The following is a 12,426-nucleotide window of genomic DNA, read 5'->3' as shown; positions in this document are numbered from 1 at the left end:
ATTTAAATATGCGTAATAAAAAATACAATATTAAAATTCAACCAAAAGCAAATATTAAGAAGCTAAAAGTTCAGCTAAATGTTTCACTGTCCCTTCCATATTTCATATTAAGTAAACTTAAATTGTATGCATTTTATGTATATGCATATGTAGTATGAGTATATGAATATATTGTTTAGAAATTGCATACAATAACATTGTATATAAAAGCGCACATTTTCCATGTCTCTTAGCAACTGCAAACTCCTATAGCTAGACTAATTAACTATATAAAATTCTCATGAGTATTATTTATTCTGATTATTATTGATAATAAATCTAAGTGTTTAGTGAATATTGGTGTCTTTTATCATATCGCTGCTGCCGGTTTATTAAACCAAATATACCATTCGAGTCTAGATATGAACCGGTCCCTAAAAGTGTAATGCATGGCCTCTTGCCCCTGGTTAGACAGGGCTTCTACAGTACCACATGCATAGTCTCACCTGGGAGGAATACTTGGCTCTCAGGCGTCCTGCCTCACAGCCTTTATCACACACACGGATATGTCTCTCTTTGTCCAGCTCTCTCTTCAGTCTGCCACAGGACTCATTGGCATCTCGCACCTTCTGCTCACACTCCACACGGAGGCGCTCAATCTCCTTCCTCAGGTTCCGCTTTGATTCGATGGCCTCCCTCAGCCTGCCCTTCTTGGTCACCCTTACAAACTCCAGCTCCTGTGAAAGGTATTGGATATTACTTAAGGACACTTGAAATGTGTTTATTAGTGTTTATCTGATATGAACAAAACATTCAACTTTTTTTTAGTTTACTTCAACACTTACTCCACTGTGCCAAAATATATAATATATTCTGTGTACCTGCTGAAGGCTTCGTTTGGCTTGCATAGCGGCAGCTAGTTTCTCCTCTTGCTTAACTCTCATTCGAACAATGTCCTGTAGGAACCTCTCTTTGGCCTCTTTAGAGCTCAGATCACTGCTCAGCATCTGCCTCAGGGCCTCCAGCTCAGAGCAAGGGGCCGCCCCTAGTTTTACTTTCCCATCATGCATCTCTGCAGGGCTGTGACTGCTTAGGTTCATCACTCCTACACCACCAATAAAGGAAGGAGACATCAAGGGACTGGAGATAGGAACTGGAATCAGAGAGAGAGAAAAAAACACAATCAAATAAAGCTCACAACATCCAAACATGGCAAGAAAACACTCGTATTGCATGCATCAATATTATTCTCAATTTGTTTTAAATGATCAGGGCTCAACAGTAAGGAAGTGTCACTACATCTTACGTTTCTTAATAAAATACATGTTTTAATGCCTTCTTAATGCCTCAAAAATAATTTTGTCATGTATTGAACATATGTCAACTAGAGCTTTCCTGGAGTTTTTTCCACTGTCTCCAACATTCACATGCAACTCGTGTATTTTCCCCCCTAGTAGCAGTAGTGATGAACTTTCAATTTGTTGGCAATAGATTGTATGGGAAATAAGCACCGCCGAGACACTGTGTCAGAGCAACCAGTCGTAAAAAGTAGTAATTATTATTACTACAGTTTTGATAGTTACTATAATGATAATTAAATACAACAACAACAACAATAATGTGCAGCAAATAGGGTTGTAGAAATTCAAAGATATAATTTAAATATGAAGGTTTTGCATGACACATTAAAATCACAAATTTAATTACAAATGCTTTTTACGATATACTTGCAGTGTGAATGATAATTTCTCACCGTCCACTCAGCTAAACAATAGGATGTTTAGAATAAAGTTTAGAATAATAAAACTATTGATATTTTTCATTTCACGCTCTTAGTTTTGAATGGAATACATCACATCGGGTGGTTGCATACTACAGAGCCCCTTAAAGGACAGGGTGGAAATGTATTTTCTGCAATAGTTTTGCGTTCCCTCGCAATAGATTTACCATGTTTTCACTATAGTAACTATATTCAAACCTTGATATTTGTAGTAAAACCATAAAGATAATACAGGAAAATTAAAACTATGGTTATAAAAATCATAATTAAGCAATCTATTGCGAGGGCATGCAAAACAATTTCTGGAAAAAAAAAAGTCCCTCCCTGTCCTCTAATGGGCTCCGTAGCATAAAGTCTAGTTACACAATTTCGAATATTTCAAACGCATCTGAAGCCCAAATCGTATCCAAATATTCTGCACATTCCATCGTAAATTACTGACTTCCTGTCTGTTGTTTGTCGGATGCAATGAATGAATGAATTTGCGCCCTGCAAATATTGCAAAAGGGCTCTCCCAAAACACTCCCATATGTTCTTTTTCTTTTTTTCCCCCTTTGCTCGCCAATTTGGAATGCCCAATTCCCAATGCGCTCTAAGTCCTCGTGGTGGCGTAGTGACTCACCCGGATTGACCCTGACGGAGGATGAATCTCAGTTGCCTCCGCATCTGAAACCGTCAATCTACACATTTTATCACATGGCTTGTTGAGCACGTTACCGCGGAGATGTAGTGCGTGTGGAGCCCAAACTATTCTCTGTGTACATGTGTCACATTAATCGAAATTTCTACATTTAATTTTGTTTTAATTTTCTTTAATTTTGTAAGTCACTTTGGATAAAAGCATCTGTTAAAATAACAAATGTAAATTTAAATAAACCGGATATATCCATTATGTTTTCACAGATTCACAGCACATTTATATACATACATATTCAATTGCTAATCTTCCTTTTCCACATCCTACCTTCATCACAGTTGTCAACCTCGATTTTTGCATTTGAATCATCATCTTCCTGAAGCTGCTGTCGTACAACTGGAGTGGGCAGAGAGGTCATGGCCACCGGCTGTGACTTCATCTCTGCAGATGGCCACCTCTTTCTTGGCCTAAAGCTCTCCGTCTTGCCTGTGTTGTGGCTCTCGCTGGGGTGAGTAAATCGGTGCAGTGGCTGCTCATTATTTTTAAATGTGGCAATGGGCAGAGAAACATTTCGGTTCGCCAGGCTGTCTTGTCCGTTTGTGAGTGATCTGAATGTCAGAGTAAAAGGAAGAGTTTATCACAATTCTGTTGGTGATGGCACAATAGAGAAGATGAATGAATTACTCATGACAACTTATAGAGATAATTGTTATTGCATTACTCTCGTGATGGTTAATGTATAAACTACCTTTCGTACTTGTGGCTAGGTGTCTCTTTCTCAGAGGGAACTCTGGGAGACCAGGGCCTGAAGGCAGAGGGTCTCTGCTTAAACTGGAGCTGCTTAAGATCCTAAAACAGAAATACAAACAGTGAGCTTTTATTAGTCTACGGTGATAAAATGTAACATATTAATGCATGATGAGAGATTTAAATGGGAGTAACTTTTCATTCAATTAATATCCTTTTTATAGTTTCAATTACTAGGGCTGGGTATTGATACAGATTTTCAGATTCAGTTTGATTCAGATTCACAAGCTCTTGATTCTATTCTGATTCATTTGAGTATATTTCCGTTATAACGTCTTTTTAATACACATGAATGAGAATGGATTTACTCGCATCTATCTTTTTACCCACTCCTATCAATTACCACAGAAAATTATTTTGACCCAAAAAAGGTTAAAAAAAAAGATGTAGACTTTTATGCACTTTCAATGGAAGCCTATGGGGAAAGCGGTTGGCCCATAGAATTCCAGTGTACATGCATTTGGTTCACTTGTTTTGTGTTTGCTTTTACACACAAGAGTTGAGTTACAAATCGAAATTACTTAATATTCCTTCAAGAATAGATGGCTTGGATCAGACAGAATGTGAATGATCCATAAATGTAATCTCATTTTGACTAATGTGTTTCATAAAGAAAGAAATGATGCAATCAAATGACCTTATTTGCAGATGCAGCCAGAGACTGTAGCCAATCAGCTTGCCTCTCTTTATCCACAGAAGGGGATCTTGAACGGTCATGTTTAAACTTTTTGGAGGGAATGGGACTGTATGCCTGTAAAAAAAAGAGTAAACTTTATGAGAGAGAAAAAAAAAAACAGTGTGAAGGCAAGACACCAGCACTGAAGTAGGCCTCTGACCATGTAGGTGTCAAAATATCTGAGGGGTAAATTTAGCATCTGTTCAAATAAAAACCAAAGAGTACAAGTATTCATAAAACTGAAAAGGCTTCCTTGGTAGCCACCTGGACATTCGTTGAAAGAAAGAAAAAAATTGCATGACAGTGAGTAATCCCACCCCCAATGCCCTCAGGTTTTAACATATCAGATCCAGGATGTGTTTACCTTAGTTGTAGAAACACCCTGCCCAGACTTGCAGCTCTTTAACTCAACTTCAGGAATTGAAACACCCTTGTAACCTGATAGAGTTAGTGCGAACGTTAGCTGAGGTGAGGATAAGTCAAGAAGAGTTGAATCGATGAATGAGAAATGTAGTGTTCTTGGGCGAAAACACCACCAGTGTGAGAATTATGACTGGTTGTGTAAATCAGGTAAGGTACTGCGGCTCTAAGAGACAGAGTCATTGACTTTAATCCAGCACAATGGGGAGATGTTGTGCTGGATTTTGTGCCATCCCTACCACAGGGGGCTGATGGGCCTCCTGTTGTACACATAGTTTAGGGCCCAAACATACTTCACGCAAGTATGCAAATGAAGATGCAAGCGCTTTACCAACGCATGGCCAACGTGTGGTCCCACTGTACATACATTACGTGCACTAATTTTAACTATGGCTTGAAATACCTTGGTACCACAAGGAGGCAAAGAGATTTTTAGGTGCCACGAAAGTAGATTTGGTGGAGTGAAGTTGAGGAGTATGATTTTGTATTTGCTAAAAAAACTCGGCAAGACTCTCCTCAAATTGCTGCTCTGCCATGACAGTTCTTGATTGAAAAATAGAAAATCTGCTGAAGCAACCCTTGCGGCAATGCTGAGAATAAAGTGCATACTGGCGTTAGGCTATGAATTGCGCTGACACATTTCACAAAGCAATGAAGTGTGAAATTGAGCTTGCGTAGCAAGATGCGTCTGCGTTCACATACTTACGTAGAGTATGTTTGGGCCTGTAATGTTTGCACACTTTTTCTTGCTCTCTGTGCAGATCTTGATTATGGAGCTATAACAATAAGCATTCACTGCTATCACAAGGCATGGTGCACTTTACGTGGCTGTTTAGAGCCCATTCCTTTAATACAGGTCTGACTCATGTTAATACACATTTGCCTCCATGTATAGCTTCAGAGAGATGTGTGGTTGGCAAAGAGGGCCTTGGAGCCAGAGCAACAGAGACACACGGCACACATACACTTCTGAGAGTGGAGTGTGTGAGTACTGGGTACCAATTCATGTTCAAGAACTCTTCAATCCAACTGTAGCATCTTTAAGAGTGCCCTCTTACCAATTCAATACACAGTTCTGAATGGTTCAATAGGCATACAATGATTTTACACATAGAAGCATATTGGAAATGCCTGCCTTATGTACCTCATTATTAAAAAGAATACTGTTGATGGTAATAAGATATTATATAAACATTTGGCTCATAATACTTTAATCCGATCAGTAAAAATGCAGGAAGTGTAAATGCCCTCTATATTTCTATTCCTTATGCGAATTTTGGAGATTGTTTTGGCATCTTGATGTTTCCTTCCAGGATTTTTTTATGCAATACTCCAAAATATGCATAAAAATACGTAGATGAAATGCTGTCTACGCTAGATGTGACCATTTCATTGCATCATGCTGACAGTTAAGTGACACCCTCTCCATTTCTGATGCGATACGCGAGCTTGGAGTGTTTGCACGTCATCTTTTTCAATGTTTGCTTCTATGCATCAAGTTTCAAGCCATTGCACGACCCTCTGGAGTAGGCAGGGTGTATCTGTATGAAGGAACGATACAAACATCCTCACAAATAAAACAAGTTAAAGATTTATATCCTTAGCTTGTTCTGGAGTACATTTTAGTTGAAAAGAAAACTAGAGTGCGCGCTGACCTAGGCCGAACGTGTGCTGAGTGACTCCATCCAGGTCTTCTAAGCAATTAAATTGGCCCGGTTGCAAGTCCACCTGTCTTGCGCAAAGGGAAGCACAGTTTTTTTTCTCCGTTAAAACAATGAGGATAGGTTAAGTCAAAACATGACTCAAGCACACAACGACTGCTGCATTCCAACAAAGAACGTCTGTCTGTGTTTGTTCCTTCCCTTAGGTCTAGAGTTCCAGGAAGACCAAGGCGTCCCAGACATAATGGTCTTTGAATGTGCACCCTCCCAGACATTACAAGGGAGCCGCTGATGCAATGTCCGCTGATCTGAACTCAGGGTAGTCGTGACACGGCTTTCACTCACTGCCACATCAAACGCCTGGGCTCATGACACACATGCAGGGCAGACTAAATGAAACAGCTGGGTAAAACCACAAGCACACACTCACGCACAAAATTGATGCAGATAAGAACATGCACATCTGGACTGTGATCAAAACACCAAACCTACAACAAACACTTATTTACAGTGGCAGTCTGGATTTAACATTCGTTAATTTGTCGAAGAATAACCTACTGATTCAAAACAAGCTTTTCCGGTTGCTATATTCTTAATCATGACAGAGAAAATTAAAGGACGACTAACCAAGCTCTGTTACTGACTGAGTGCATGAGTGAGTGATTAAAAGAGTGAGTGAGGGCCACATTTCCTCTCGGTAGTTTGCTTTGGCTGATGGCCCTGTGGGAACCCAGAGCGTCTGGTTCCTGAATGTGAGTGGGCGGGTTCGAGGAGCAGGACCATAGAGGAAACACAAAGCAGCAGGAATGTATACTTGAAGGCCAAGTACAGCTTACTCTTAAAGTGGCCATTCAATCCTATGCCCTTTCAACTGCCTATTGTGTGGGACTTCTTTGAAGGCACATTACAAAAAGGAGCGCTTTACGGCAAACATGAGACTGAACACACACACAAACAAGAATCTGAATCGCAGATAAAACACTTTGAACATGCAGATCTACAATGCAAAGATATAACTGATGCCTTTGCATGAATCAATTCATGATCTCATCAGAAATGCAGTCATTCAGATGAAACAGTCTTTAATTAGATTGGAATAAAGTCATGTTTTAACAATGTAGGTAATGTTGAGACATCTGGGATGATACTGATGACATTTTTGCCAATGGTCCAAAATCTGCAGGTGTCTCATGCAAATATTGAGAATAACATTTCGGAATGCACCGCTTCATCCAAAGGCCATGGGTGCATGTTATGATAAAGCCCATTGGATAACATCTAACCACTTTTGCTTCTGATTTCGGAATGACTAATGAAACAAATATCGACCTCTGCTTGCATTCGTTGTTACACAACCAGGCTTGTTTGGGAAATAGTGCATGCTTAATATCTCAGTTGATATTACTTGGAAGCCGAACAAGTAGATTTGCATTCTATTGCTCTATTGAACTTGAGCAACTAACAACCTTGCAACAATACGCAATGCCGCCTGATAGAACTGTATCGCTGGTAATGCACAGCAACCAGGCACAAGTTTCCTATTACAGAACTTTTTTCCCCCGTGGAAATTTTGTATTTAATTCCCAGATTCGTGTGTGCTTCGATGCACTTGCCAGAGTCAAGGGCACTTCTGTAACCGTTTATTGAGTGTTGGAGACCGGTCCTCTGATTAGAAGGGGATTCTGGAAGACTGTAGATGATGAAAGTGTGTATATAACTGTATGTGAGAGAGAAAGAGAGGGTAATGCCAGCTGTCCAACTGCTAGAGCTTCAGAGGATCTTCCAATTTATAATAAGCTCAGTTGTCACCTGGTGTCAGCTGGTGAAGGGTGGCGAATTGGTACATCTGAAAACATCTCTAGCTTTTCCGCTTACAGTGCCGGGAAAAGTTGCGCCAACACATTTCCCTTGAAGCCCATCCTCTTCCAGAAGCCTTTCCAGAAGTCAGAAACTGAGCCTTAGGGAAAACCAACCTTGACTGGATGGTGTTAATAGTCTTTGGACTAGAGTCTTGCTGTCGTCTGAGCTGAAGATGGAACAGACTTTGAGGACAGAGGCGGGGATAAAATGCCTAATCCTGCTCTGAGTGTGATGAATCCTGAATCCTGAATCCATCTGCTTCAACAAGCTGCATTCCAAAAAGACTCATTAAACTGAAATATCCAATTCTCAATCACTCCTCCATAACGAGTCGACCTTAAAGAGCCGCTCACATGGCATATGTATCTGCACCGGGTTTATTTCCCCGATGTATACATGCACTACACGTCCGTATTTGACAGTTGTGCCACATCTCACTGTTTTTCAGCAGCTCGAGCATCAGTGCCATGTTTTTAAGACACTGTATAGTTCAAAGAATTTCAACTTTTCAGCGTATACTATCTCTTACTCACGGCTGACTTTATTCTTTATTCTTTTGATCATGAGCCCATTCGGACACGTTCAACCCATGAGCACTACAACTTTACACAGCTTTACACAGGTCTTTAACCCTCCAATAATTGGCCCCATTCACTTCCATTGTAAGTGCCTCACTGTAACCTTGATTTTACTTTTCTAAAGAAAAGAAGGAATGAGTCGAAATACAATTTTGTGGTAATCAACTTCATGCCACAAAAACGGTCCATTGAGCTTAACTTGTATCTAACCCAGAATATTCCTTTAACACATACAAAGTGAGTTTTTGCAAACATCTCTTGACATGGGCACAACTCATGGTAATTAAAATCCTTGGACGTGCATGACATTGCATGAAAGTACAGTGCAATTTAATTTATATCCATTAAAGCAAAGTGATCCCTTCATAAAACTGATATTGCATTTATATACTTTAATTGAGTCAAACTTTTCAGTTCAGTTCAATTGGGTACTAATGCAAACACGCACACACAATCTCTTTCTGCTTCTCTTCACATTTAGATCACTAATAATGCAGGAACATGCAAACCAGAAAGCCAGAGGGGATGATGGGAAAAAGCAATGCCCTGTTCACTCTCCTCAGTTTAATGTCAGTAGAAACTCTGAATGCTCACCAGATCAAAGATTATAACACAGTTCTAATCTGTGTCTTTAAGTTTTCACATTTTATAGATTGTGGGATATGCTATGTACGAAGGCCTATATAATATGGTTTTACAACAAAACAGAGACAAATCTCCATGTAAAATATGTAAAACAATTAGTGTGTTTACATGAACGTTCTTACAATGATTATGCTTAATAAGCTGACAATGTATAAAGTCATGTAAATGCCTTAAACTGCATTCCTTTAGTGGGGCAATGTCATAAATGGTTTAAGCAAGCCAAATCAACACAGTTCGATTTTTGCCCATAACTCTAATTTTGTCAACACCTTTACTTAGTCATGGTGCTAATGTGGGCGATACAGATTTGAGTCTGGCCCAGTCTCACTCTTATCTCTCACAGTCATTCTGTGAGAAGGGTGTTTCTTCAACTAAAGGCACTTTTAGCACTGTGAATTTGTAGGAGTAAAAACCTGTTTACACTCTCACTAGTTTATTTAATTTATCTACGAACAATATAATTGTATTTTGTGAAATTAATGGAAATTCCCAATAATGGCGATTTGTAACATAAAAAAGAAAAGAAAATGAAAAAAAGAATAGCCACCTTCTTTGTCTTGCTAAGGCTCATTTCATTACAAAAAAAATGATTTATCCTAAATACACACAATTAAATAATAGCTTCACACTTTTTGGAAATGACACCCAATAAAAATATGTTTTATTAAAATAAAAAAATTGTCGCATGTTATATCTCAAGAATGCTCTTTACTGACACTTTTGTTGACTTAATTAGGTTAACATTTTTTAGTGTGGTGGAAATGATGGCACTGTGATCCTGTTTCCACCTGGTATTAAGATGCATTTTTGGTGATCACATGTGGCCAGCGCTAAAAACAGGTCCAAAATGTTTCGTGATCGGATCACTGAAACCACATAAGGAGGTAGTCAAAAATGTATGTGACCACATCGCATTTAAGGTGTGAAATACAATCCATCCTCAACTGAGTCTCAGACAGCAGTGAAGCACCACCCCTCACCTGTCAATCAACTGCTGTGCTAAAACAAGAGTTTAAACTTTGCCGGTTTCGAGGTGGGAGAAAGATGATGCTGTAGAGTTCAGATACAACTCGGATGAGCTCTGATAATTTTAGTTTATTTATCATATTAATTGCCTGCTAGTTTATCAAAAAGGGCGGACTTCTTGAACAAAAACTCCCTTAGAATGAGCCTAGAAGATTACTTTGCAAAAACGTCCAGTAGTAAGCCCAGGAAAACAACAAATTTGATGAAAACCGTAACACTGGCATGGAGCATGGAGGCCTGTACAAATACTTTCAATGAATCTGAACCAAACTTTTTTACAAGCAGTGGAAAAGATGACTGAAAATATCACAAGTACTATAGATACAAAAATAAGTGCAATCCTGCAAGCAATACATGACCAAACAGCCCAGCTTCAGGTAACAGGTCAGTACATTGGTGAAGCAGAAGAGAGGATCGGCACTGTAGAGACCACTACATCCGTGGAGGCAAAAACAGTGGCCTTGGAGAAACAGGTGCCGGATATGGCAGATCACATAGACGATCTGGAAAACAGAGGACACTGATGCAATGTGTATGTTTGGACTGCCCAAAGGGACTGAGGGATTGGACCTAGTTAAACTCTTTGAAAAGTGGATCCCTGATAACCATCAATTAACCACAAAAGCTGGGTGCCTTAAATTGGATTGGGCTCATCAATCATTAGCACCGAAACCAGGACTAAATCAGCGCCCTAGACCCGTGATTATAAGGTTCCACAACTTTACTGACAAACAGCGAGTCATTGATGCAGCAAAACACGTTGGTTCCGAACCAGAGGTCTCATTCTTCAATTACTTTTCGGCTGCACTGATAAATAAATGCAAGGTGTTTGACAAGGTGAAACACGGCTGAGGGACAAGAAGATTGACTATGATCTTCTGTAACCCGCAACACTGAGGGTGATGGTCGATGGAAAAGATGAGATAATACACAGCCCTGAAGATGCATCAGCATTGCAGACTCTTTGGATTCAATTTGTGCAGGTTTTTTGTGTACACATCTGGACAAATTAGATCGATCTGTTCACCTCAAAAATGTTATTAATGAGTGTGGCTGTGCGAATTGTGATAAACAGCTCAATGTTACAAATGTATTTCTCATTTGTGGGCTCTACTGGGTTAGTGCTGAATCTGTGTAAGAACAGGTGGGATTTGAAGTGGTTCTTTTTTTTTCCTTTATTTTCTTGTATTTGAATCTACCGAGGCTGAAGATGACATGTTTATGTATAGAATTGAAATCCCCTGTAGGTTAAGAAACGGGGATGAGATCTCATGGGCGCCATGCGAGGGTCGGACATGTGAACGGCAAGAAAAGATCTCGCAAGGCGAGAAGTAAAGGAAAGCTTTCTTGGAAGAACCGCATTTTCTTGTTCCCAGACTTTGTGAATTCGAAATGCAAGAAACTCTTACATCAATGGAAGGTCACTTTTGCTCTGATGTTTCTGGCCAAACTGAGAATAGATACCAAGGATGGCTCCAAAATATTTACATGCCCACAGCAAGCAATGTCCTTCATAAAGACAATCGAGTGAGTAAGCCTGGAGTTTGTTTTGCGGAATATTTCTTGCATGACATTGGAGTGTTAATGACTGAATGGACCAGCTTGTTTGAATGCCTGAGCAACTGAATAAAGGTGATCTTCAAGGACAGAGAATTCAATAATGAATGTTTATTGTCCTCCAGCCCATCCATCAGATTTTATCACCAAAGTATTTCTAGATTTTTTAGAATTGAATAGTGAGAATATTATAGTATGGGGGTGACTTCAGTTGTATTTTAAACCCTGTTTAAATTTGCAAAGATTTGGGTTTTGTGGAGGTTTGGAGATTTTTTCACCCCATAGGCAACGAGTTGCCTTTTTTTCAGCTCCCCATAGATGTCACAGAAGAATAATTACTTTTTATTCCCAGGACTCTAATATTCCCAGGACTATACTAATACTCTGTATTACTTTGAAAGGTGGATGTGGACAGACTAGATATTGGAGGTTAAATTCTACTATTCTGAGAGATTACACATTTACATCTTTCTTTAGAACTGAGATCAAGTAATTTTTTCGATCAATCAAAGATCTACTGACGATACATCTCTTTTGTGGGAGATATTTAAGGCTTAATCATTGAATTTTCTGCCAATAAGAAACAGAAACAATAAGAAAAACAACAAGTATTAAATAAAGACCTTTGGATGAAAGAGGAAGTTTTTTTTAAAATTCCTTCCTCCATGTTATTGAAAGAGATTACTGCTCTTAGATCCACCCTGGTTTCTCTCTTGACACAAGAGGCTGAGAAAAAAATTTGATTTGTAAAGCAAAATTATTATGAGCATGGAGAGAAACCACAAATGTACTTTGCTTAT

At 39.2% G+C, this 12,426-nt stretch overlaps 1 protein-coding gene across 2 annotated transcripts in view; it reads right to left on the bottom strand.

Annotated features, from left to right (window-relative positions):
- The window catches only part of skib (v-ski avian sarcoma viral oncogene homolog b), a 40,893-nt gene that overhangs the window by 2,954 nt on the left and 25,513 nt on the right, over positions 1-12,426 (bottom strand). Inside the window, exons 2-6 of one of the 2 annotated variants that reach the window (XM_052101467.1) lie at positions 3,841-3,954; positions 3,145-3,245; positions 2,724-3,004; positions 861-1,132; positions 486-716 (exon numbers count right to left, since the gene is read on the bottom strand). In XM_052101467.1, coding sequence (XP_051957427.1) covers positions 486-716; positions 861-1,132; positions 2,724-3,004; positions 3,145-3,245; positions 3,841-3,954 — 999 coding nt within the window. The remainder of the gene's footprint in view (positions 1-485; positions 717-860; positions 1,133-2,723; positions 3,005-3,144; positions 3,246-3,840; positions 3,955-12,426) is intronic. The other variant, XM_052101468.1, reaches the window with a different exon arrangement.

The sequence above is a fragment of the Xyrauchen texanus genome, chromosome 32 (assembly GCF_025860055.1).
Source record: "Xyrauchen texanus isolate HMW12.3.18 chromosome 32, RBS_HiC_50CHRs, whole genome shotgun sequence".
Taxonomy (NCBI): domain Eukaryota; kingdom Metazoa; phylum Chordata; class Actinopteri; order Cypriniformes; family Catostomidae; genus Xyrauchen; species Xyrauchen texanus.
Note: the sequence above shows the minus strand (reverse complement) of the source record. Positions and strands in the feature narration are given on the sequence as shown.